Below are 26039 nucleotides of genomic sequence, written 5' to 3' on the forward strand. Positions count from 1 at the left end.
CACTAATGCTTCATTTCTTGTTGCAGAGACCCTGAAGTTTATTTTGATATCAAGCAAGCGCCAGAAAAATGCCAAGACTGACCGTACAACAACGGACGAAAATTGTTGAACTTTGGCACCAGACGAAGAGTGTCATACAGGTGCAACGTCTTTATTCGAGACATTTCGGTATCCACTTGCGCCATGCACCAAACTTTCGGACAATAAAGTACACCATCGCAAAGTTTACCAATGTGGGAACCATCTGTGACCTTCATAAGGGTCACAGTGGTCCGAAGAGGACAGGTTGTAGTGAAGAAAATGTGGAAATGGTGAGACAGGCGGTCGTTCAGAGTCCAAAAAAAAATCGATTCGACGACTTTCTGCCGAGACAAACATTCATAAGAGCACCGTTCAGAGGATCCTTAGCTAAGACATTCATGCCTTTCCATACAAAATTCAAACGGAAACGGTGCTTACTGATCAACAGAAACGCAAACGACTAGACTTTGCAAATTGGTTCTCAGGAAAGTTGGAGGAAGATGCAGACTTCCTCAAAAAACTTCACATGACGGACGAATGTCATGCTCACTTGTCCGGGGAGGTAAACAAGCAAAACTTTCGGTACTGGGGAACTGGAAATCATGGTAATGTATCAACTGAACTGGTGGCTCGATCAGTTCTCAAAGTCATCATGTGGGTGGCGGTTGGTTGGTATGGGATAATTGGTCCATACTTCTTTGAAGATGACCAGGGACGCACTTGCACGGTAAAGCAGAGGAGCTATCGCGAAATGATTCAGGAATTCTATCTGCCTGAGCTACGTACTCAGGCCCGTAGGAGAAACAACCTGATCCAGATGAGAACCCAGTGGTTCCAGCAGGATGGGGCACCGACCCCATACAGCCAGGGAAACAAGGCGTTTTCTCAACCAACATTTTGAGGGCCGCTTTATCTCCCTCTACGAAGACGTTGAGTGGCCACCGTATTCCACTGACCTTAGTCCTCCAGACTTCTTCTTGTGGGGGTATCTCAAGGACAGGATCTATGGAAATCCTAGGCCTCAGACTCGATCAGCTGAAGGAAAACATCCACAGAGAAATCCAGAACATTCCTCAGAAAACGTTTCCCAAAGTGATGGAGAACATGACAACGCGTTTGCAGGCAGTGATAGGACAACGTGGAGCCTACGTCAAACATGTGGTCTAAAAGAAAACGACGATTCTATACCAAAATTTAAATTTTGGTGGCAATTTTGACATTGGTACAATAAACTTCAACCATTCAGCTTTCTATCCAGCCATATATCTTTTTTTTAAATACATGTTATGACCATCCTCTTTGCAGATGAAAAGTTGTATATTTTTTGGGACACCCTGCACATACATAATTATGCTGCAGAAATCGAGTGGCTGTTTGTGTTTAAAGATACACGATGGGGATAAATAAAGCAACCAAAATACAATCACAAGATTGCAACATCACCATAATCCAAGTGGTCTCACTGATCATGCATCAAGTCTTCATCATGTCATGAATACCCATTTGATCAGGCTCTGAAGGTGCCAATTAAATAAACTCCAGTGAATTTGGAACAAAGGAGAAGATACAAAGTCATTGGAATTTGTGCTCAAAGAAGAGGTATCAAGGTATTAAATCCTGCCATTCTAGCTAAGTATCATAAGAACAAGGACACGCTGTGACGATCAAACGATGCCGATGTCATTTCCTCGACACAGTTTCTCAATCCAATTTTGGTGAACTCTATTTGAGCCACAAGATAATGTGTCAGAAGTGCTTAAGACTCAGCAAATTTGTCATTTGATCGTCAAAGGCAGGGGTACTTCCTCATCGATGCAAAACTCAAACTTCAATATCCCAATTTGACATGTGATCATGCTCGGATCAAACTCCAGCTTGATGAGAGATAAGATTATTATTCAGCTGTTCGTTTTAGTACCTTACTGTGGAGAAAATTCCTTCCGAAGCATTAACAAATCACAAAGAAAAACACACGACTAGAGTTCATGAAACACCTTACACCATGCAGTCTGGAGGAGTAAAACGCCATGGAAAGGGTCACCAAATGCACTAATAAATCCGATCTTTTGAACAAAATTAGCTCTGTGGTTGGATCGCAAGGCACCATCGTTTTTGTCTGCATCTTGCTGTTGCTCTGCCCTTAGAGAGCATGGCAAATTGAATTGGTCGAGACGGCGTACAATTTTGCACAAGTGCTGTTAAACCGAAGGTTTGTGGCAGAGCGAACAAGCCCATTTGTGTTCTGCAGTGTATATATATATATATATATATATATATATATATATATATATATATATATATATATATATATATATATATATATATATATATATATATATATATATATATATATATATATATATATATATTGCAATTGAAATAAAATGAAAGTTTTAAAGGCTGCATTAAAAAAATGGAATAAATAAATAATTTTTTTAAATCGTAAGTTTACTGCCGTCGATGCAACGTCTTTTAACACCACCTTATTTAATGTTATATTCGTTCTTCATGCCCTTTCCTGTTTGGAATTGATGTCCTTAAAAATAGTAAATGTCCTGTTTGGAATTATTTTCAATTTTGTTTGAGTGCCAGGCAGGCAGAGGACAAACTGAAGCAATTGATTTACCGAGCGCGCGCATGTGCGCTCAGGACGATACTCCTGTACAATTTTCCAAATTACTGCTCAACTGCAGATTCGTACTCCGGTGTTCAAAATATAAAATCCCATTGAAATCAAGTAGTTCCTCGATCATGGAAATATAATTATAGAGACAGAGTGAACAAATTGTTCAAACCCCTCCTTGCGGCTACGCACACAGGGTAACAATGGGTTTGGTTTATGTCAGCACTCAGAAATACAAGGTGAAAATCCCCCATCTCTCCCTTGGAAGGCAAACAGTGCTGTGAAACTGCTGATAATGGTGGGTGTGTAGCAGGCTCAAGCAGTCCGGGAGAGAGCCAAAGGTGCATGACCACAAGGTAAAAATAGCCAAGGGGTGGGTTACCTGGCAAAGAGAAAAGCTTCGCTGGCGGCACGTTCAGCGTAAGAGTTGGGACGGTACCGAGTGATGAGCTCAGCATAGTTATGAGAGGAAAGTTGGTATGGGGAGTGGAGACAGGCATCTGAGAGGGCAAAAGCAAGAGGAGACAATGGCACCAGGCAAGGCGAACGCGTACAGAGAAACCAAGGAGCCCGTAGGCGACGGCACCAGATCTGCCTTCTCCCACCGAGAGCTCCTCCATATTTATCTCCCCCAAATGATGGCACAATGCTTGAAGCTAGAGTAAAGTGATATAACATAGGGACTCCAAAGATATCGACACGACCGATATGTTCAGTGAATTGCAAGACATTGCAAGACGAGTTCCAACGTGGGCATGACCGCACGATGTTCTGAACTTTGTTTGCAAAGATAATCCCACAAATAATGTCCTCAACACTTTTATTGCACTCCGCATATTCACCCTCCCCGTTTCTGTGGCCATTGGTGAGTGAAGGTTTTCCAAGCCAAAGTTATTTATTTATTTTCATACAGTCGAGACTCATAGAAAAGCCTACAGTACAGTGAATGGATCAGGACATACAAGCCAAAAATAGGATTCAAAACATGCATGCATGGGGGGGAGGGGGGAGGGACAAAATGGATACAGAGGGAAACTCCAAGGAGGGAACACTTCAAAATTGGGAGGGGTGATTTCAGTGGGGTTAAAAAGGGCAGAAAGGATCATGGTTTTGGATTGGGGACAATCTGAGATGGTGGTGAACAGCTATCTAAAAGACCGAGAGGAAAGAACGACATTGAAAAGGAGGTGGAAGTAGATTCTACAGGTGGGGGGAAGAAGGGGGAAAAAATGAGGGGAGGTGAGCATTGATCCTGGATTTACAGTAGGGTCATTCCATGCCAACTTACCTAAATTTAAAAAACCTCCCCAGGTCACCTCCTCAGATTTTGCTGGAAAAATTCTTAAATGTAGATCTATATGGCTCTACCCACCATGCAAAAGATGAGCTTTCAATTCCTCATAGTTTAAAAAATATCTATCTCAAGAGACCTTTGAAATTTGGCCCTAAAAATACTGTTACGGCTGTGGAAATTCGCATTACACCATAAAGGGCCCTCAGGTGAGATATCTTCAAAGGTACATGTGTAGTTAGCCCAAACCCGTTGCATAGAGGGAATTTATGTGATCCATTCGGGCTGCGATCCTCCAGTTAGCCATTTTTCTATTCTATCTTTTATTTCAAACAAACAGAATCTCAACAACCACGCCATCCCCATCACAGCGCCAAGCACACTGCAACCACGCCACCTCCACCATCTACGCTACTACATCTTTGCCACTAAGTCTGCTTCCGAACGGCAAACAAAGGCGCCAAGGAGGGAACTGCGAGGATGCACAGGTTTCTCCGCCTGTTTCTTCCGTTTGACTTCCCCACGCTTTGGAGTGGAGGAGGGGCGATGCAGGTCAAAGGTCAGAGGTCATGTGAAGGAGGGGTCTCATTTTGGGGGAATAATTCTCTGGCCCAGAGCCAAAAACTGACTCCCCCGGCCCCCGCACGGGGCGGGGTGGAGGGAAAGCGTGAGGAACGCCCTTTTCGGGAATCCTCTCGAAGGAAGGTGGAGCCGAGAACGGGGCGGGGCGAAGGGTGGAGCCCCGCGCTGTAAAAGATGGACACGGGCGGGCGCTCTGTCGCCTCTTCCTCTTGAGCCTCTTCCTCTTGGGCGCTTCCTCTTGAGCCTCTTCCTCTTGGGCGCTTCCTCTTGAGCCTCTTCCTCTTGAGCCTCTTCCTCTTCGTCTTGGCTGGTGGTCTGGTTGGTCTTCGGTTGGTTTTTGTGGAGAGTTGGTCTTCGGGAAGAGGTCCTGCGCCCGCGCCTTGGCGAGCGGCCCTCTCACGAAGGCACGGACGGGAGACGCGGGAGCGCCAGTAGTGAGGTGGACCTGCGCGTCCGGACGGGGAGTGCCGGAGAGGGTTCGCCGGCCGCAAGAGAGGTCGGGGCCAGGCGCGACCACGCTGACGGTCGCGGGAGAAGGACTCACTAGCCATAAAAGGGAAGTCGCGACTTCTTTCTTTCTTTTCTTTTTGTATAAATGTGAGTGTTGGCCCCGTCTGTGAAGTAGAACTGTTTAAGTGTTGTCGTGTGTACGCGTATTCGGTTGTAGCTCTGCATCGTTTCTTTTGTTACATTTGCTTTTTGTGCATAATTGTATGGCTGTAAAAACGTGCCTTCCGTGCGTGCGTGCGTGCGTGCGTGCGTGCGTGTGTGTGAGAATAAAATGCTTGCTTGTTGACTGTTCCCGCTCTGCTTCGTCACTTTTCCTTTTTATTGACCCTCCATCTTGCATCACGTAAGGGGTCCATAGTGGGTGCAACATCCCGGTAATTAATCGGAACCGTCAAGGCCGACGATAACACCGCTCGGTTATCACTGTAGCACGGAACGGACCGCTTAAGCGGTTCGTCTCCAGAGTCGACCTGTGGCATGGTACGATCGCCCGGTCGACCATTCGTGCAGGTACTTAGGTGGATCAAATTTGGCGAGCAACCCTATCCTGCGCGGGTGGGCAATTGGCACGATCGTGGTGAGGTTAAACCCCCACCCTGACTAGCTCCCGGCGTTGTTCCGAGAGGGTCACGACTAAATTGTTTGTCCGGTGGGTGACGTGCCACGATTCGAGTTACGGGGCCGTTCGCATGCCGGCGGGCGCAAATTCGCAACACTGGTGTCAGGTCGTGAAATACAAACCCATCCCCCTCCTCGCAACACTGGTGTCAGAGAGCGGGAAACAAACTCTTCCGTCTCCCAACTAAATTTACGTGACCGGATCAAGGGTGAGTGGAGCGACCTACCGTGTTCCATTAAATTATGAGCAATTTAAAATTAATCTCTTACGTGAAATAAGATGGCGTTTCAAGGTGAGCGGGTGCCGGGGATAGAAATGTATATGTGTAGAAATGTAGAATCCATGGCCCGGGACGGTACTTGTAATGTTAATCCGTGGGGAAGCTCAACCCCATATCCTGAGCACGGACTTTATCGGCAGGCTGAATCGAATAATGGCAAACCGATCGCACCTCAGCGCAGCATGGAGCGAGCGGCTATTTATGGAGCTGTGAATGGCGAGACATGAGGCAAGCGCTCCCAACAGCCGTTTCAAACCACGTGGGCATGGCAGGCGAGGCAGGCGGACATTGGGAAGAATTAAAGGAAGAATGGAGGACCGAGCTCAAAAAAGAAAAGCAAAAACACGAGCTGGAAGTAAAACAATTAAAGAAGGAACTATTGGAGAAGTCAACACAGTTCGAAGAATTAAAGGAAAAAATAGGGGAAATAGACTTGAGGATCCACAAGTGGGAACAAGCGGAGAGTGAACTGAAGAAAAAGTTAGAAGAGCAAAAACGGAAATACAATTTGGAGGTAAAGCAACTGCAGGAGGAGGTAACAAGAGAACAGGAATATCAGGAAGTCCTAGAGAGATATGGTGAGGAAATGAACATATTGTGGAAGGAAGCATGCAAAAGAGATGAGGAGGCCAGTAGGGAAAAATGGGAAAAAATTCTGAGTTACGTGAACACCAAAACAAAGAGAGGGAACTACAAAATGAGTTGAGGATGGTGAGAGAAGAAAGAACGTCAGAGAATGAAATGTTAAGGAACCACACTGTACAGATCGAACAGCTGGAAGCAAAGGCCAGATTAAAGGATGAGATGCAAGAAAGGGCAATGAAGGAAGAGCGAATGAAACACAAAAAGGAGATTAACCAAATGAAGCAAACAACAAAACTGGAGAAGGAAGGACAGGAGAGGAAACAAGGAAGAGTAGTGAGAGAACAGCGAATGAAACGCATGAAGGAAATGAGCCAATTGAAAGAAACGATGAGACTGGAAAATGAAGAGCGTGAGAGTGTGGGATGGAAAACAAAAACAAAATGAGGTTGAAATTAATGAACTCAAGGAGAGAGTAAAATTGGAGTCCACGGAGATTGAAAAACTCCGGAGGGAGAACGAAGAACTCAGAAAGTTCCGAGAGGAGGAACGGCTCAAAAGGAGCCAGGAAGCAGAACAACGCAATAAGGTGGGATGTGTGGCAGCACCACAAGGAGCAATGTTGGTGGTGCAGGACTTGATCGACGCCACTCGTCGGATGAAGGAACAATTGGGGCGAGCCCTGATAAAGGAGACAAATAAAAAAAAGGAGACGAGGGAAGTAACAAAGACAAAGAAGGAAATGAAAGTATTGCCAGAGACACGGGAGATAGAGAGTGAATTGGACGGGGTTCGTGACGAACACACACACACAGAGTTAGTGGAGGACGATGAGGGGGACCCGATGCGAGCAGCTGAATAGCCTCCTTCGGGAACGGAGGGAGACGCTATTCTCCCTTGAAGCTGATCTCGACTAGGTGGGTTCGGTCGTGCTTTGTGAGGTCGAGGGGAGGAGTGCTGCGAATGGGTGCACGAGGAGCTTGGGGGGTATGGAGACCCCGGGACCCCTTGTGGTAGCGCGAGTCCTCAGCGTGAATGTCCCGGTGTGTGTGGTTAAGAGTGTTGTCCCGGTGTGTGTGGTGCAAGGTGTGAGTGCGACCGCGTGTATGGGTGAAGCCCCACGTGTGCCAGAAGCCCCGTGTGTGAGTGGTGTGGTGGCAAGTGTGCCGGAGAGCGTGCTTCCCAGCACGCCGTGTGTGAAAGGGACACCGCAGGTGGAAGAGACCACGTGCACGCAGGAAACGGCACGCGTGTGCGAACAGCCGTGTGGGAGTGAGGCACAGTGTGTGAGTGAGACACCGCGGGTGAGTGCCTCCGCGTGTGTGAGTGGTATGGTTTGTGTGAGGGAAATGGCACGAGTGAGTGAACGGCCGGTGTGCAAGGGAGACCGTGTGTGTGAGAGAGCGGTATGTGAGGGAGATGACGGTCGGCATGCGGGAGCACGCAGCCACGTCTCCCGGTGTGAGTGTGATGGAGTGGAGTGTGAGCGTCGTGACACGTAGGAGTGCGTGTGTCGAATGGAGACGCCGACTACGACAGATGGACAAGGGCCGAGTAGCGGCCGTAGTTGGATTGGGGGCCGCGCTGGGTTTTCCCAGGAGCGAGCGCGAGGTCCGTGCTGTGCAACGCACGAGGCCGCCACGTGCTCGCTTGCGGGAGTGAAGCCCGGTCCGGAAATGAGCGCGGTGAATGTTGCCGATCCCGCAACGGACAAAGTTTAGGCAGGATTTCGGATTTGGACCGGATGGGTTCTCCACGCGGGCGTGTGTGTTAAGCTCCAACAGGCAGAGCACATGTGTTCGCGTGGGGAACCCCTCGAGACGCGAGGCTTGTGTTTTTTTTTTATGCGCCGGGTGACGTCATGGCTGCGTGTATGGTTGGAATCCGGCAGGAGGGTGAATCCCTGTCAGATGTTACCGTCCAAGAGGGACGAGGGACGCAAACAGCTGCCATGATGTCACGCCACAGGTGTGCGGCTGTGAATTGTCGCGCTGGTGCTGCGCTATAAAAAAAAAGGCAAGCCTCGCTTTCGGGTGAACAAGATTCCCGGGCAAGGGGTGGAAGACCCCCCTGCCAGGGCACAGGATAGCACTAGTTAGGGGGATGGGTTAGTGTTGGCTGTTAGGGTTAGGGACTTAGGGTTCGGACTGGCTCCATGGGGGAGGGGTAAGTCCTCATGGGGCCCGTGGAATGGATTAGTTAGAGGGATTGTAGTCAGATTGAGGAAGGGAGATGGGAAATAAATGTTTGGAGACAGTGACAGACTGTGGATGTGTAGAGGGGACGTAGCTTAGCAACGTAGATTAAAAGGAATGTGCTACTAGTTGAAGGGACGACGTGGGAGCACGAGTTAGGGGATTTAGTGAGCAGGATGGCAGAGATCCAGTGGTGAGTTGTGAAGTGTGAAGTGGAAACAAGTACTTGTTGAGTGAGTGAGGCCAGCGGGTCTGTGTGAATGGAGCGAATGTAGAATGCATGGTGCGATGAGTGATTGGGGGGAGGAGTGACTCCCGCCCAAGGGACCCCGGGGTCAGTGGAGAGTGAGTTAGTGGGTTAGCAAAATTGAAAAATGGAGGTCGTTTTGTTGTTGGTGGGAATGTAAACTTGATACCCATTTGGAGCGGTGCAGGAGCCCTGTTGACGGGCTGGGAGCGTGGCTGCGAAAGGTGAGTATAGCTGAGTGGGTACCTCGGGCACCAGGCAAGTCGGCCGCGGTAGGCCAAGGGCCCATGGGGGGCCGGGATAGCGTAGTGGGCACGGGTGCGCCCGCATGATGTGGGGGCCCGGGGCGTCGTTAGCCGCGTGGGCAGTGTTGTGGGCACAGGTGACCCTCGGAAAGGGGCCCGGGAAGCCAGCCTGCCACGTGAGCGTTTCAGGGGAGTCGCCAGAGAGGGCACTCCCCGGTGTTTAGGGAGCTGGTAGGCTCGGAGGCAGTGTAGTGCCCGGGGTGCCATCGTTGGGGAATCGGCAGAGGGATGTGCCTGCCAAGGGAGCCACGCGTCCCAGCCGTGAGACCGTGTGAGGGCACGGAAAGAAAATTGGGGGGCGAGGCCCAAAACTTGCGAGGACACCAACACAGGCGACGGGAATCTGGGTTGTTGGAACCAATAGATTAAGTGAGAGGCGCTTGTGGAAAGCCCCGGGGTAGTTTAAAGGTTAATGGATAGGGTAGATTAGGAAATGTACCCCTCCGCACCATCCATCCCTTCGCTCTCGTTGTGGGCCGCTGGACCCACTTTGGGTTTAAGATCGCTGAAGTCTGGGGAGGCCATCTTGAGGCTTGAGTTGGGCCTCGACGCTGGATGCTAGCCCTCCCTCATTCCCCTCTGGGAAGGGAACGTAGGGGTTGGTAGTAGGCGAGGTGACAGGATAGGTTAGCTGAACAAGGACGATAAAGGGGGTTAGGGGACGAGTTCTAGTAGGGAGTAAAAAATAAATGAAAATAAAAACAACAAAAAAATAAGTTTGGGCTAAATTGGTTTTTACAAATTAAGGGTGGGTATGGACAGTGACAGGCAAAGGCGATAGGTGGGAGGGAGACAGGTAGGTAGGTCTGAGCCCGCCTTTCGAGTGGCCAGCACCTCTGCACTCCCTCCACCAACCTGCACTGCACGGCGAGAGGCCGGCCAACTTCGTCCGCTGGCTGTGTTCGCCTGCAGCGGCCCTGTTCTGCCGGCTTTGTATGCCTGTTCACCTTTGCCATGCCATGCCCACTGCCCACGTCATCCGTTTGCCCCCGTTCAATTTTGCTTTGCCCCCCCCCCCTGTTCATTTCCATGTGCGCCAGGATCATCGTCGCAAGTTGTACGGACTGTCCTGTTGGCAGCAACAACAGGGGCCTGCAGTGGCGGCCCGTGCGCCGGTTCACCGTTGACTGTTGCCTCTTCTTCTTTTTCCTGCAGAGTCCATTGATCCTGGGCCATGGTTAGTGTAGAATTTGTAAGTAAGATGTACTGTAAATATGAGTGCGCCCCCGGCATGCATGTCTTAGCGCCGGCAATTTTATTTAAGTCGTCTGAGTGAGTGGGTTTGTTTAGTTAGTTACTCAGCCCTCAGGTTATTTATTTTGGGGACACGAATACCATGAATGTCGCACTCAGGGATCCAAAGGTAAAACGTACTAAGGGAGAACCACACATGATGGCACACGAGAATTTGACGACTCGGGACGAGTGTGTAAAAAGGGGAGGGGTAGTGTTACGGCTGTGGAAATTCGCATTACACCATAAAGGGCCCTCAGGTGAGATATCTTCATAGGTACATGTGTAGTTAGCCCAAACCCGTTGTATTGAGGGAATTTATGTGATCCATTCGGGCTGCGATCCTCCAGTTTAGCATTTTTCTGTTCTATCTTTTATTTCAAACAAACAGCAACTCAACAACCACGCCATCCCCATCACAGCGCCAACCACACTGCAACCACGCCACTTCCACCATCTACGCTACTACATCTTCGCCACTACGTCCGCTTCTGAACGGCAAACAAAGGCACCAATGAGGGAACTGCGAGGATGCGCAGGTTTCCCCGCCTGTTTCTTCCGTTTGACTTCCCCGCGCTTTGGAGTGGAGGAGGGGCGATGCAGTTCAAAGGTCAGAGGTCATGTGAAGGAGGGTCTCATTTTGGGGGAATAATTCTCTGGCCCAGAGCCAAAAACTGACTCCCCCGGCCCCCGCACGGGGCGGGGTGGAGGGAAAGTGTGAGGGAACGCCCTTTTCGCGAACCCTCTCGAAGGAAGGTGGAGCCGAGAATGGGGCGGGGCGAAGGCCGGAGCCCCGCGCTATAAAAGACGGACACGAGCGGGCGCTCTGTCGCCTCTTCCTCTTGGGCGCTTCCTCAGGACCCTCTTCCTCTTGAACCTCTTCCTCTTGAGCTTCTTCCTCTTGAGCCTCTTCCTCTTGAGCCTCTTCATCTTGGCTGGTGGTCTGGTTGGTCTTCGGTTGGTTTTTGTGGAGAGTTGGTCTTCGGGAAGAGGTCCTGCGCCCGCGCCTTGGCGAGCGGCCCTCTCACGAAGGCTCGGATGGGAGACGCGGGAGCACCAGTAGTGAGGTGTACCTGCGCGTTACCGTGCACGCCACGTGACGTCATAGCACCGTGTCCTGTCCTCCCCATCCGAACGCGCAGTACCTGCGCGTTCGGACGGGGAGTGCCGGAGAGGGTTCGCCGGCCGCGAGAGAGGTCGGGGCCAGGCGCGACCACGCTGATGGTCGCGGGAGCGGGACTCAACAGCCATAAAAGGGAAGTCGCGACTTCTTTCTTTCTTTTCCTTCCTTTGCTTTTTGTATTAATGTGTGTGTTGGCACCGTCTGTGAAGTAGAACTGTTTAAGTGTTGCCGTGTGTACGCGTATTCAGTTGTAGCTCTGCATCGTTTCTTTTGTTACATTTGATTTTTGTACATAATTGTATGGCTGTAAACACGTGCCTTCCGTGCGTGCGTGTGTGTGTGTGTGTGTGTGTGTGTGTGTGTGTGTGTGTGTGTGTGTGTGTGTGTGTGTGTGTGTGTGTGTGTGTGTGTGTGTGTGTGTGTGTGTGTGAATAAAATGCTTGCTTGTTGACTGTTCCCGCTCTGCTTCTTCTCTTTTCCTTTTTATTGACCCTCCATCTTTCATCACGTAAGGGGTTCGTAGTGGGTGCAACATCCCGGTAATTAATCGGAACCGTCAAGGCCGACAATAACACCGCTCGGTTATCACTGTAGCACGGAACGGACCGCTTAAGCGGTTCGTGTCCGGAGTCGGCCTGTGGCGTGGTACGATCGCCCGGTCGACCATTCGCGCAGGTACTTAGGTGGATCAAATTTGGCGAGCAACCCTATCCTGCGCGGGTGGGCAATTGGCACGATTGTGGTGAGGTTAAACCCCCACCCGTGACTAGCTCCCGGCGTTGTTCCGAGAGGGTCACGACTGAATTGTCCATCCGGTGGGCGACGTGCCGCGATTCGAGTTATGGGGCGGTTCGCACGCCGCTGGCGCGAATTCGCAACAATACCAAATGTGAAAAATGCATTTTTTTTTTCAACTTCAGGGGCTTATAATTTTATAATGGACTCCTCAAGAAAGTTAATATTACAAATATATACTAATTGGCATCCATATATTTCAATTATGGCATCAGGTAGCCTCTGCGATGCATATTTCTCACTCTATAGGAAGCTAAAAATTGCTTTTGGGGCAAAACGATCTAAAAAAAAAAAAAGGTGAAACTATCACAGCCCTCCTGAAAATATGGAACATAGAATTTTTTTCCTCATAACACAGTGATTATAGGGTCATTATCTATCCATAGATACATTTTTGTTGGGATAATACAGTTAGGTGATGAATTATAAAAGTTTTACCATAAGCCCTTGCCTCCGAGGGCTCTAAAATGGACCAATTTTGTCCCTGGTTTGACCATGTGGCTAGTGTGGTATAGCCTGCGGGCCTGCGGGGCAGGGCATGATGGTGGGGGAGTGGTCGGCGTGATCATCGTGTCTGCCAGGGATATAAGGAGTGCGCGCCGCCTGAGGCGTCGTAGTGGGTGCCGTAGTCGCCACGGCTTGTGAGTGTGCTGAGTACGTAATAAAGGAGGGCTGCGGGCAAAGTACACCCGCGCTCCCGCTTGTGCAACACAGCCGGGCTCGACTGTTCCTCCGATCGTGTCTGCCTGCTAAGTGCCCCTACCACGACAGTACAGTTGCCGATGAGGATGGTTGAATACGGACTTATGCCCGTTTTCGACAAGGATTTTCAGATCGGCGTGAGCAGTTGGCTGGGTTCGGAGCGGCAGCGAGTAACTCAGGGCACCCCGCGCGGTTCGAGGTTCCGGAGGAGTACGCATCGTGAAGAGCGTATCGCAGATTCGCTCGCCGCGCGCACAGGCTCCGGAGCCAGGAGGCTCGCCAGCGCGGCCAGCTCAGGCATGACAGGAAGTCGGGGCACGGCGCACGGACGCGTGCCGGCCTTCGTCGGAGTCGACTTCGGTCACGTCGAGAGGACATCGGCCGCGCTTGGAGGTCGTTTTATTGAGGCACGACAAATCTGGGGAATGATTTCTGCAAGGCCACGGCTAAAGAACGTGGACATGCATTTCGGCACGGACGCGGCGTTGGACGTCGCGCAAGCTCTGAGGAATGTCCGGGGTCTCGATGGTCGGTGCGCAGCAGATGATCCGGAGGTCAGCGCGATGTGCCAGGCGCGCACGGTCTGCGGCGCGGGTCGTGGGCGAGCGTTGCAATGCAATCACTCGGACGGCGGTCTGAGCACTCGGGGACGTCTACGGTGTGTGTGCCGAGAGTCATTGCCCATCATAACAGTCATAGATGGCGGTGTGCGAAGCGATCCTTCCGTCCCGGGTCAAGACCTACTGCCGGTATGGTGTTCGGTGCTGGCGTGCACGGTAACGCCCCGGGTCGAGTTTTGCAGCCTGGGCACAGGGATCCCAGCGACCCGGAACGGGAGATACTGCCGATGTTAAACCTGCCTTCAATTGGTCCGGTGGTGACAAGATCAATGGCAGGGAAGGTCGAAGTGATCGGGGCACTGATCAGGTGTCGAGTTGAGTCCACTCGTGCTGCCCTCGCATCGCACACGTACACCGGCGAAGCGATTGCACCGCTTGCGGTGGCCGACGGCTCGGTGCTGGACCGGGGTCGAAGCGCCCTACTCTCGGTGTTTGTGGTGCGAGGGGAGGGGCCCGCCCTTTTGGGTCGGGACTGGTTGACGCACCTCGGGCTGGATCTCCAGTTCGTACCTCCAGGTGTGCCGGTGCTTCCTTCGAGGCTTTCTTCGAGTTCCGAGGGCGAGGTTCTGGCGGCTGGAGCCGCATCGATGCAACGGGAGCGGCCGTTCGTTGCTGCCTGCAACGGTGATGTGCGGTTCGGGAGCAGCGGGAGCCGTGCCAGCTCTCGCGATGAGTTCTTGCGCTTCGGCGGCGCTCATGAGGCAATGCACGCCTGTGTTGTTCGGGCAGTTTCAACGGGGAGTTGCGGCGAGCCCGTCGCGTTCAAGAAAGTCACGGTTCGCAACATCGAGACGACAACCAAGAGATGGACACGTGATGTGGTTTATGGGCTGCTGTTCATTGCATGCTTGCTTTTCGTTGCTCGGGTGATGCGGTTTGATGGTATTGAAATAAATGCCGACAGTTCCTGTGTGAGAATAGAATTGGTTGAGATCAATCGATGGGATTTGCATTATGATCGATATGAGGTTGAGGCTTTGGGAGCGATGGTGGCGAATAAAGAGGTTTGGTTGGCCTCCCATTGCCCCGGGCCGCAGGTGGTTGCTTTGTCATGTGCAGGGATTTTATCGAAAGAACGCGCTGTACGAGAAAATGAGTTTGCAATTGTACCAACGATATTCTTATTGATTTATGACGAGCCTGTGGTTGAAGTGTGGTTTGAATGGAGTTGCTACCGTCTAACTGCCGTGTGGGTCTCAGAGATCGGCTCGGAGCCGGGGCTGGCGCGCTGTTCAGCGTTACCCCCACCTCTGGTTTCAGCAAGGTCAGACGTGCCTAGCGCCTGGGACGCGGCTCTCTGTTTTCGCTCAAGGCCGTTTGGACATGCGTTGGCATCTCAACTGATTGTGGTGCGTGGGTTGTTGTGGGGCATTGGCTGCATCCAGCCAGCGGCGCTGTTCAGCGCCCCCACCCAAGGTCAATCGGGTCTGGCGCTGGCGCCACGGCTTCCAGACAGCGGGCTTGCGGCCTCTGAATGTTTATCTGCTTCAGGTCTGGCTGGGGGAGATGTGCCGCCTTGTGGGGCGGAGGCGTTTGATGGTGCCGGGGGAGGGTTGCTCGGGAGGTCGCCGCGACCTCGCCAAAGGCCATGCAAGCATGAGCCGCCTGGGGGCGTTTTTGCTGCGTAGTGCTGCTGTGCTTCTCGCCTTGCTGCTTCATATCGGTGACGCGGTCAGAGTTTGGTAGGTGCTTTGTGCAACTCAGTCTTCGGGACCTGGCCGTTGCAGCTTCACTCGCTCGCATCGACACGTTATATGTGCTGTGCTTTTATACTTCGCTGTTTTCTTTTTGTTTGTACCTTGTCTGCTGTTATACCGTAGTACTTCGTGCTGCTTATGCTTATTATGATGATGATCTTTAATAATCATAGTTTTAGGAGGGAGGAGTGTGGTATAGCCTGCGGGCCTGCGGGGCAGGGCATGATGGTGGGGGAGTGGTCGGCGTGATCATCGTGTCTGCCAGGGATACAAGGAGTGCGCGCCGCCTGAGGCGTCGTAGTGGGTGCCGTAGTCGCCACGGCTTGTGAGTGTGCTGAGTACGTAATAAAGGAGGGCTGCGGGCAAAGTACGCCCGCGCTCCCGCTTGTGCAACACAGCCGGGCTCGACTGTTCCTCCGATCGTGTCTGCCTGCTAAGCGCCCCTACCACGACACTACAGCTTGGGGTTTAGGAGCTTAATTTTTTTTCTAAAGATTGCCTCATATAAGATGTGTCTACTGACCGAATAATTTTATCTAACGCCCATGGCTTCATATTAAAATAAATATTTATTTACATGCACGTTTATTATAATTATTCACTTTTTTCATGTTCATGAGCTTATAAATCTGAAACTGAACACTCTAGCAAAGTGATACTGCAGATATTTATAAACTGGCATATGAAATTTAAGGATCTGTTATCAGAATGCCTGATAAATGCATGTTTCTATCTGTAGGAAGTTGAAAATGCCACTTTGACCAAAAATGGTGAATATGCAGGGGGCATTAACTGAGGTTATGTAACAACTTAGATTATTCTTCTCATAAATTAATAATTACAAGTACATTTATTTTATTCCAAAATAAATTCTTGTAATGATAATCCAAACATATGCTTGGGTTTTAATTAAAAAAAAACATGTCCAGTTCTCTATTTGAAGTCATTAGTTATGACATACACCACTAGATGGAGTAATGGTCTGTCACAACACTAGGGGCAGCACAGTCAACCTGTCTGTCTGTTTGTCTGTTTGGAGAACAAAGGAGAGGAGGAAACAAAGGAAATGGATGCAGAAAAACCTGGGCCCAGTGGCACAAGTTTGATAAGTAGATGCACTGTTGGAACCAAATTAGACCAGGAGTGTCACAAGACCTATTGTACAAGGAAGGTTGGGCTAAAACAAGTTGCTGCTTTGGAGAAGAAGTCACAAGAATTGATTTCATGGAGATCAGGAATTACTTAAAAATTACTAATATTCATTGTCTCTATATCTGTAAATAAAAAAGCTGCTACTCAACAAATCAAATTTGTTCTAATTTATCATTTGCAATCACTTACGAAAGTAATCATTAGCATGTATTTATGAAAAAATAACATCCTTATATTATCACTAATGTCTAATAAGAAGCATAATTTAGCCTCATGCGCACCCCTGCAAGTTCACCTTGTTTTGTACCAAGTGGGCCAAATTGCCATATTTGGCTTCCTAAAACTAGGAGTATGTGCTTTCTTGAGACATTCTGATACCACAATCTGAAATTTTGTATACCAGTTTATAAAATTCTGCAGTAACTCTTTCCTGGATAGTTCCATTTAAGATTTATAAACTTCTGAATGTGAAAAAAGTGAAAAATTGTAAAAAAAAAAAAAAAAAAAAAAAGGTGCATGTAATTTTTTTTTAATTTTACGATGAAGCCATGGGCGTAAGATAAAATACATCGGTCAGTAGACACATCATATATGAGGCAATCTTTAGAAAAAAAAATGAAGATCCTAAACCCCTAGCCACATGGTCAAACCAGGGGACAAAATTGGTCCATTTTAGAGCCCTCGGAGGCAAGGGCTTATGTTAAAACTTTTATAATTCATCACCTAACTGTATTATCCAAGCAAAAAATGTATCTATGGATAGATAATGACCCTATAGTCACTGTGTTATGAGGAAAAAAATTCGAAGTTGTTCCATATTTTCAGGAGGGCTCCTATAGTTTCACCTTATTTTACCTCGTTTTGGCCAAAAAGCCATTTTTAGCTTCCTATAGAGTGAGAAATATGCATCTCAGAAGCTATCTGATGCCATAATTGAAAAATTTGGATGCCAATTAGTAAATATTTGCAATATTAGCTTTCTAGAGGAGTCCATTATAAAATTATAAACCACTGAAGTTGGAAAAAAAAATGCGTTTTTCACATTTGGCATTTTTATGGCCAAATTTCAAAGGTCTCTAGAGATAGATATTTTTTAAACTATGAGGAATTGAAAGATAATCTTTTGCATGGTGGGTAGAGCCATATAGATCTACATTTAAGAATTTTTCCAGCAAAATCTGAGGACGTGACCTGGGGACCCTTAGGTGAGTTGGCACGGAATAACCCAGTAGGTAGCTTCACCAGAAAAGGGGTTGATGGTGAACCGTGTGAGCCCTGCAGAAATCTGGGGAGGGGAGGAAGTACGGAAAGAACAGAAGGTGCGAAACCAGAAAGTAGGCAATGGAAGGCAGAGAGACCACTGATCTGTCTGTGATGGTGAAGTGATAGAGCCAGAGACTCAGCTTCAACATGAGAGATTCCAATGATCTTGAACTCCTTGGTTTACACTGCATCAAGCTGAGCAAGATGCGAGGTAGGGGAGCCAGCCCAGTACTACATCAAGCTGCGTATGAAGGCCTTGTATGTGGAAAGGAGTTCAGATGTGCCAAGGAAGTATGCCCAGTTGGTATGAATGTATGAATGAATGAGAACCCAGACTGTGTATGAATGAGTATGCCCAGTTGGTTGCTGGCTTTGGAGGCCAACTTTGAAATGTGGTTTGCCCAAGAAGGATCATGGTAGATATTGAGACCCAGGAGCTCAAATGATTAAACCTACTCACGAGAGTTAAGAAAGAAGATGGGAGGGCTGCCAGGTGGTCCTTTCAGAGAGAGATGGTGAGAATGTGGGATTTGTCAGGATTTAAATGCATATTCCAAATGTTTGACCAGCTTGTGATGTCATCCAGATCTGAAAAGAGGGAAGAGGCTGCAACCTGCCTGTCTGAAGGATGAGGAATGTTATAGCAGAGGGTGGAGTCATCAACAAATAGATAAAGAGGATTTTCCAGAGTTTTGGAGAGATCATTTATGAAGACCAGGAAGAAGACTGGGCCCAGACCACTGCCTTGGGGCATTCCAGCCTCATCAGTGAGAGGAAATGAAAGGATCCCATTGAGTGCCACACATTGGCTACGAGAGTCGAGGAAGTCAGTAAAAAATGCATGAAGTTGGCCTTGGATGACACAGGCAGTTTGGAGAGCAGGGCAGGATGCGAGACTGGATCAAAAGCGCAAGATATGCCCAGAGAGACAGCACTGATCTAATGTCTGACATCCATTGTTGAGCGAGTGGAAACAGCATGTCCAAGGTTTAGTGACCTGGTCTGAAACCAAATTAATGATCTGAGATGAGGTTAGAGAAAATAAAGGATTTCATATTAACTGCAATGATGGATTCCATGACCTTGTTAATGATTGGAAGTAAGCTGATAGGTCTGTAGTGAAGGGGATCAGACTTTGCACCTTATTAATGTGGTGCAGTAACGACGGCAGATTTACGAGATGGAAGATGACCAGCAAAAAAAAAATGACATGGTAAAAAGGGCAAAGATAATGTGCAAGAGCAGCAGAGCAGGTTTTTAGGACATATGAGCTGATGCTCTCTGATCCAGTTGCAGAGTCAGAATTGAGGGTTGAAAGACTCAGACCCCACCTCACCCTCACCCCTTCCCCACCTGACCCTCACCCCCTTCCTTATTCCTACCCCACCTCACCCTCACCCCCTTCCCTACTCAAACGCACCTCACCCTCACCTACTCCTACCCCACCCCCTTCCCAATTCCTATCCCACCTCACCCTCAGCCCCTACCCCACCTTACCCTCACCCCCTTCCATACTCCTACCCCACCTCACCTTCACCCCCTTCCCCACTCCGACCCAACCTCACCCTCATCCCGTTCCCCACCGCACCTCACCCTCACCCCTTCCCTATCTCACCCTCACCCCCTTCCCTACCTCACTCAGCACCTGCCCCACCCCTATCCCACCTCATCCTCAGCACCTGCCCCACCCCTATCCCACCTCACCCTCAGCACCTGCCCCACCCCTATCCCACCTCACCCTCAGCTCCTGCCCCACCACACCCTCAGCCCCTTCCCCACTCCTACCCCACCTCACCCTCAACCCTTCCCCACTCCTACTCCACCTCACCCTCATCCCCTTCCCCACCTCACCTCAGCCCCTTCCCCACTTACACACCACCTCACCTCAGCCCCTTTCCCCACCCCACCCTCAGCCCCTTCCCCACTTACACCCACCTCACCTCAGCCCCTTCCCCACCCCACCTCAGTCCCTTCCCAGCTCCTACCCCACCTCACCCTCAGCCCCTTCTCCACTCCTAACCCACCTCACCATCAGCCCCTTCCCCGCTCCTAACCCATCTCACCCTCAGCCCCTCCTCATCCTCAGCCCCTTCCCCACCTCACCCTCAGCCCCTTCCCCACTCCAAACCCACCTCATCCTCAGCCCCTTCCCCACTCCAAACCCACCTCACCCTCAGCCCCTCCTCAGCCTCAGCCCCTTCCCCACCTTACCCTCAGCCCCTTCCCCGCTCCTACCCCACCTCACCCTCAGCCCCTTCCCCGCTCCTAACCCATCTCACCCTCAGCCTCTCCTCATCCTCAGCCCCTTCCCCACCTCACCCTCAGCCCCTTCTCCACTCCTAACCCACCTCACCCTCAGCCCCTTCCCTTACAAAATACCGAATGTACCGAACTCTCGGCTCCAGGTTCTCCCTCCGAGTCTGTCCGACCCCTCCAACAAGGACACGTCTGTGAAGCCAAGCTCGTGTAAGCGGGTCGCTGCCCCGATTCCAGCCAGGCCAGCACCAACCACCAGTACACGTGCTTCATCCTGCTTGTCCATGATTCCGAACTCCGAAACGTGCCAATCAGTCGGACGCGCTTTCAAACGAGGACTTGTCGCCGTTAAGGAGGAAACATCGCACCGATAAATATAAAAAGGGGGCGGAGTCACAGATCATCTTCCTCAATGTAATTTACATGAGAATGTGTAGGTTCCGCCCTCCAATAACAGGATGCCATGTCCCAAAGATACCTCACCGAGGTGCCGAGGCAGCACAAGGTAAACCAGTCAGCCATGAATGGGAAGTATCCAAATTCCAATGGGAGCGCTCGGCCGCCATTTTAGTGAGCAATTCCCCAAGCAACTCTTTTTTTTCTCTCCCTTTGTTTTTTCCCCCTTTTCTTTATTTTCCCCCTTTTCTTTATTTTTTTTTCTTCCTTCTCCCCCCCCCCTTTTTCTTTTCTTTCTTTCTTTCTTTCTTTTGTTCTTTTTTTCTTCGTTTATCTTTTATCCATGGCACTGCATTTGAAATTGCCATCTTCGGGGGCGATAAATTTATCCCACCCCATCTAAAGAGTTTGTATTCATGGTGATCGAATGAGTGAAATTTTTAACGTCTCACATTTGAATATGATAAAATGGACGCTGCATCCTTTTTAAGCACTGGTGCGTGCCTGCACGTACGTGCCCGTACGTGCCAAAAAAAAGAATTGTGACGGCAATTGTGACGTCATAGCACCGTGTCCTGTCATTGGTTTGGTAAATAAATGGCCATAACTTGGGAACCACTTGTCCGATTAATATCAAACCTTGAAAAGGCACATACTCAGGTCCCCAGCAATATACCTGGCAAGTTTCAATTAGATCGGACCAGTGGTTGTCGAGAAACAGCGGCCGCAGACAGACAGACACACAAAGATTGCTGGAATTAAAGACAGATGAACGGATTTAAAAAATCTTATTCTAACCACACAAACAGGAGAAGATCAGCAGGACATCATGGTAAACATGATTACAAAGAAATAATAATAATAAATAATGGAGTTTGGTTTGGTTTCACTGGATACCGATCATGGTGTTGGGGCGTATAAAGTTGCTCGGATGGCATTCCATTTATCCGCTATTATGATGTCACAAATCTGCACGTTTCCTTTCACCCTTTTTAAATGGGCGCATCCGCATGGGTATCACAAAAACAGAAGCACAGCAAATTAACCGTTGAAAATCGACTCCGTCATCATCCTCATTACGTTGCTGTATTTAGATCTGACATAAAAAAAATTAATATCGTCATCATCCTGTCAAACTTTGATGAAAGGGATAATATGTTATGAATCTGTACATGAAGAGCTTAAAAAGTTCCAAGATTATTGTTGGTTCGCGGGCGCCAGCAGTGACCACTATTTTTGTTGTGTCTGTGTGTCTTTCTGTCTGTTTGTGACTCTCTCCAGAGCATAGCTCCATGACGTTTGATGCGATCTTGATGAAACTTGGACACAAGCTAGATATCGTGGTCTAGTTGTGTCTTTTTGTACGAGGGGCGTCCCGCGCCCCTTGTGGGCGGAGCCACACCCACTTGAACTTTTTATTTATTTATTATTTTTTTCTCGATTTTTTTTCTCGCAATTTCATTTCCTAGAAGCTGTGCGTAATGTCCATAAGTACAACATATAAAAAATCCGATTTTATTTGGTCAATTTTGACGGAAGAGATAGGTTTTTACGGTAGGGCTTCCTCAAAAGCTTCCACTAACTCAATTGTACCTATCGTGGCATTGTTCAATAATGCCCACGAACCATCGTCACCTCCCAGCTAGTTTCATAACTTTCTCAGTGGTGAAGCCACTTCAATACTTGATTTCCATCCGTCCATCCATCAAAAATGAGGAAGAAACTCTCACACACAGAGTTTCTACGAAAAATGGTAAAGGAGCAACTGAAATGGGAATCTGATCTATGTTCCTCATGATCACTTCATCTTTGTTTATTGCTTGTTTGGGTTGCTTCTGATGATTCCAATGCAGGACTGCACCTGTTTGGTCTTCCATTTGATTACCTCCGCCATTGAAGGTGAAGGAGGATATGTTTTCACCGCTCTCTGTTTTTCACTTGCAAAATCGAAGAGTTTTCACATATATTGGTCAGTCGATTTTGTTATTCTGTTTGTATGTCTGTCACCTACAGGTTTGTCACCTACAGGTCACAATTTTAAACCGATCTTCATGAAACTTCACCACATGGTAGAGTTTGTCATAAGGAAGAAGCCTGTTTGTTTGAGGTCAAAAGGTCAACAACTTAGGTGAGATTTCTAAAATGCTCAATTTACATCCGATTGACTTGAAATTTGAAGAAGATTTATATTTCAGATCAATAGAATTCAACTAGGCAATTATTTTTGAGGTCAACATCGGCCAAAAGGTCAACTGAGGTGAGATTTCTAAAATCCTTAATTTTTATTCAATTTAATTGAAATTTGAAGAGGATTTATATTTCAGGTCACTAAATTCAAGTAGCCAAATATTTTTTTTCGGTCAGCATAGACCAAAAGGTCAACATCGGCCAAAGGTCAACAACTAAGGTGAGATTTCTAAAATCCTGAATTTTCATCAGATTGACATGAAATTTAAAGAGGATTTTCATGACAGGTCACTGAATTCAAGCAGAAAATTATTTTTGAGGTCCACGAACAACCACATTAATATCCATAAAACAATAACAACCAGAGAGTTGGTGTCAAAGCCACCCAATGCTCGCCTGTTTATACATTTATATCGTTTTTAAAAGACTAGTCTAATAATATTTTTTATAAAGCATTGCAGTGAAGTCTGATCCAAATAATTTTAAAGCAATATATGTATTTGTATATTGTAATCAGTAAAAAATAGTGTGGTAGATAAAAACATTAGAAAGGAAAAAATGAAAACATGAACATGACAAAATCGTTTCACATCAAGGTGTTCAACCCATCATGACAATATTGAAATAAATATTGACTTATGCTTACCATTTAAAGATAAATAATCATCATCATCATCATCATCATATTAAAATGTTCCATATATACAATACATCATAAGCATCAATTCCAGTTATTGAATACACCCCACTCTTTTTCATAATCAAAAGTTCCACAGTTTATGCATCATCATCCCAGTTATAAAATGCATCACAACTTAATTATCAGCATCCTAGGACACATATTAAATGAATGGCAAACTTCTAAATAACTTGCAACAAAAACTTTAACGTAGATGTGTTACAAAAAAGTTAAGTTCAAAACAGGTCAAAAATTTAAAACATTTGAAATTAATTTTTAATTTCAACTTCACTACATCAATAATATACCCCAGAGGAACCTCCATGCCAAATATCAGCATCCTAGTACACATATTAATGAATGGCAAACTTCTAAATAACTTGCAACAAAAACTTTAACGTAGATGTGTTACAAAAAAGTTAAGTTCAAAACAGGTCAAAAATTTAAAACTTTGAAATTAATTTTTAATTTCAACTTCACTACATCAATAATATACCCCAAAGGAACCCCCATGCCAAATATCAGCATCCTAATACACATTTTAATGAATGGCAAACTTCTAAATAACTTGCAACAAAAACTTTAACGTAGATGTGTTACAAAAAAGTTAAGTTCAAAACAGGTCAAAAATTTAAAACATTTGAAATTAATTTTTAATTTCAACTTCACTACATCAATAATATACCCCAGAGGAACCTCCATGCCAAATATCAGCATCCTAGTACACATATTAATGAATGGCAAACTTCTAAATAACTTGCAACAAAAACTTTAACGTAGATGTGTTACAAAAAAGTTAAGTTCAAAACAGGTCAAAAATTTAAAACTTTGAAATTAATTTTTAATTTCAACTTCACTACATCAATAATATACCCCAAAGGAACCCCCATGCCAAATATCAGCATCCTAATACACATTTTAATGAATGGCAAGCTTCTAAATAACTTGCACCAAAAACTTTAACATTTTCATGATCACGCTGACGCTCACGCTCACGCCAGGGATGTCGCTATAGTCCTCTGTTCTTCGAACAGGCGAGCTAAAAATGCATTAAAATATCCAAAAAACAACCACAACATTAAAACATACATAAAACAACCCCAACAAAATGATAATAAATAGCCATTAAAAAACAATAACAAAACAACATTAATATAAATACATAAAACAACAACAAAACAACCACAACATAAAAAAAAATCGCATTAATAAATATCTATAAACAACCACAACAAAATCACTCAATAAATATCCATGAAATCACAACAAAACCACATTAATATAAATCCATAACACCTCAACAAAAAGGCATTAATAAATATACATAGAACAACCACAACATCAAAAAAAAAAAATCCATAAACAACAAAACTGCATCAATATCCATAAACGATAACAAAACTGCATTAAAATCCATAACCCATAACAAAACTGCATTAATATCCATACCCCAAAACAAAACTGCAAGAATAAATATCCATAAACAACCACAACAAAACCACATTAATATTCATAAAACAACGACAACAAAAGCTCTTGTAGTTTTAACTTGTATTAGCAAAACGACATTGCATTGCAACTGAACAAACAGTCAACAGTAAATGATCATTGGAAAAGTTGAAGAAAACCTTATTTGTACATGAGGAGCGAAACGACAGAGGGCAGCACGAGGTTCATCCACTGAGGCATGAGGATCATAAGGTGGTCGTATGGCAGCTTAGCTGCCGGGGTAGCTATCATTTATTGAAGCGTGACTGTGTCGCTGATGCAGTGCCCCTCTATCAGGACACATACTGGAACTGGTACTCATTTCGCCGACCTCGGAAGGATGACAGGCTGAGTAAACCCCCTGGTGTATTAATTCAGCGGCAGACGGGACTTGAACTCAGGACCCTCGGATCCCAAGCTGCCACCCTAACCACTACGCAGGACCCTAGGATCCCAAGCCACCACCCTAACCACTACTCAGGACCCTCGGATCCCAAGCCACCACCGTAACCACTACTCAGGACCCTACGATCCCAAGCCACCACCCTAACCACTACTCAGGACCCTATGATCCCAAGCCGCTACCATAACCACTATTCAGGACCCTAGTATCCCAAGCCACCACCCTAACCACTACTCAGGACCCTAGGATCCCAAGCCACCGCCCTAACCATTACTCAGAACCCTAGGATCCCAAGCCGCTACCATAACCACTACTCAGGACCCTAGTATCCCAAGCCACCACCCTAACCACTACTCAGGACCCTAGGATCCCAAGCCACCGCCCTAACCATTACTCAGAACCCTAGGATCCCAAGCCGCCACCCCAACCACTACTCAGGACCCTAGGATCCCAAGCCGCCACCCTAACCACTAATCAGGACCCAAGGATCCCAAGCCGCCACCCTAACCACTGAGCCAACACCAGGCTTGGATCATATGATGAAAGGGGAAGAGCTAGAGTGCAAATACATCGCACACTGGCTCACACGACTTCACCAAAAAAGGATGTAATGATCCTTCGGTTCTGATATTACAGTGAAACTGCAAGGTGAAATCGATTCATCTGCGATGGCATTCTGCACAGGTCAATGGAAGAGGGTCAAGGGTCAACAACATCCAAATTGTTCCACCAATGAGCCCGGCATTCCACATACATATAAATCCATACACTCTCTCTATAGTCGATGCAA

At 47.5% G+C, this 26039-nt stretch overlaps 1 protein-coding gene across 3 annotated transcripts in view; it reads right to left on the reverse strand.

Moving 5' to 3' along the window:
• The window catches only part of PAOX (polyamine oxidase), a 61062-nt gene extending 40572 nt beyond the window's left edge, over positions 1-20490 (reverse strand). For 2 of the 3 annotated variants that reach the window (XR_015056151.1, XM_085873526.1), the window contains exon 1: positions 3027-3279. Coding sequence is in view for 2 of the 3 variants with exons in the window: in XM_085873526.1 (XP_085729652.1) it covers positions 3027-3264 (238 nt within the window). In the remaining variant the exon portion in view is untranslated. Of the gene's footprint in view, positions 1-3026; positions 3280-20228 lie in introns of those variants that run through there. The other variant, XM_085873535.1, reaches the window with a different exon arrangement.
• Between the last annotated feature and the right edge of the window lie 5549 nt (positions 20491-26039).

The sequence above is a fragment of the Eptatretus burgeri genome, chromosome 1 (genome assembly GCF_056783735.1).
Source record: "Eptatretus burgeri isolate ZD-2024b chromosome 1, Ebu_testis_v1, whole genome shotgun sequence".
NCBI classification, from domain to species: Eukaryota; Metazoa; Chordata; class Myxini; order Myxiniformes; family Myxinidae; genus Eptatretus; species Eptatretus burgeri.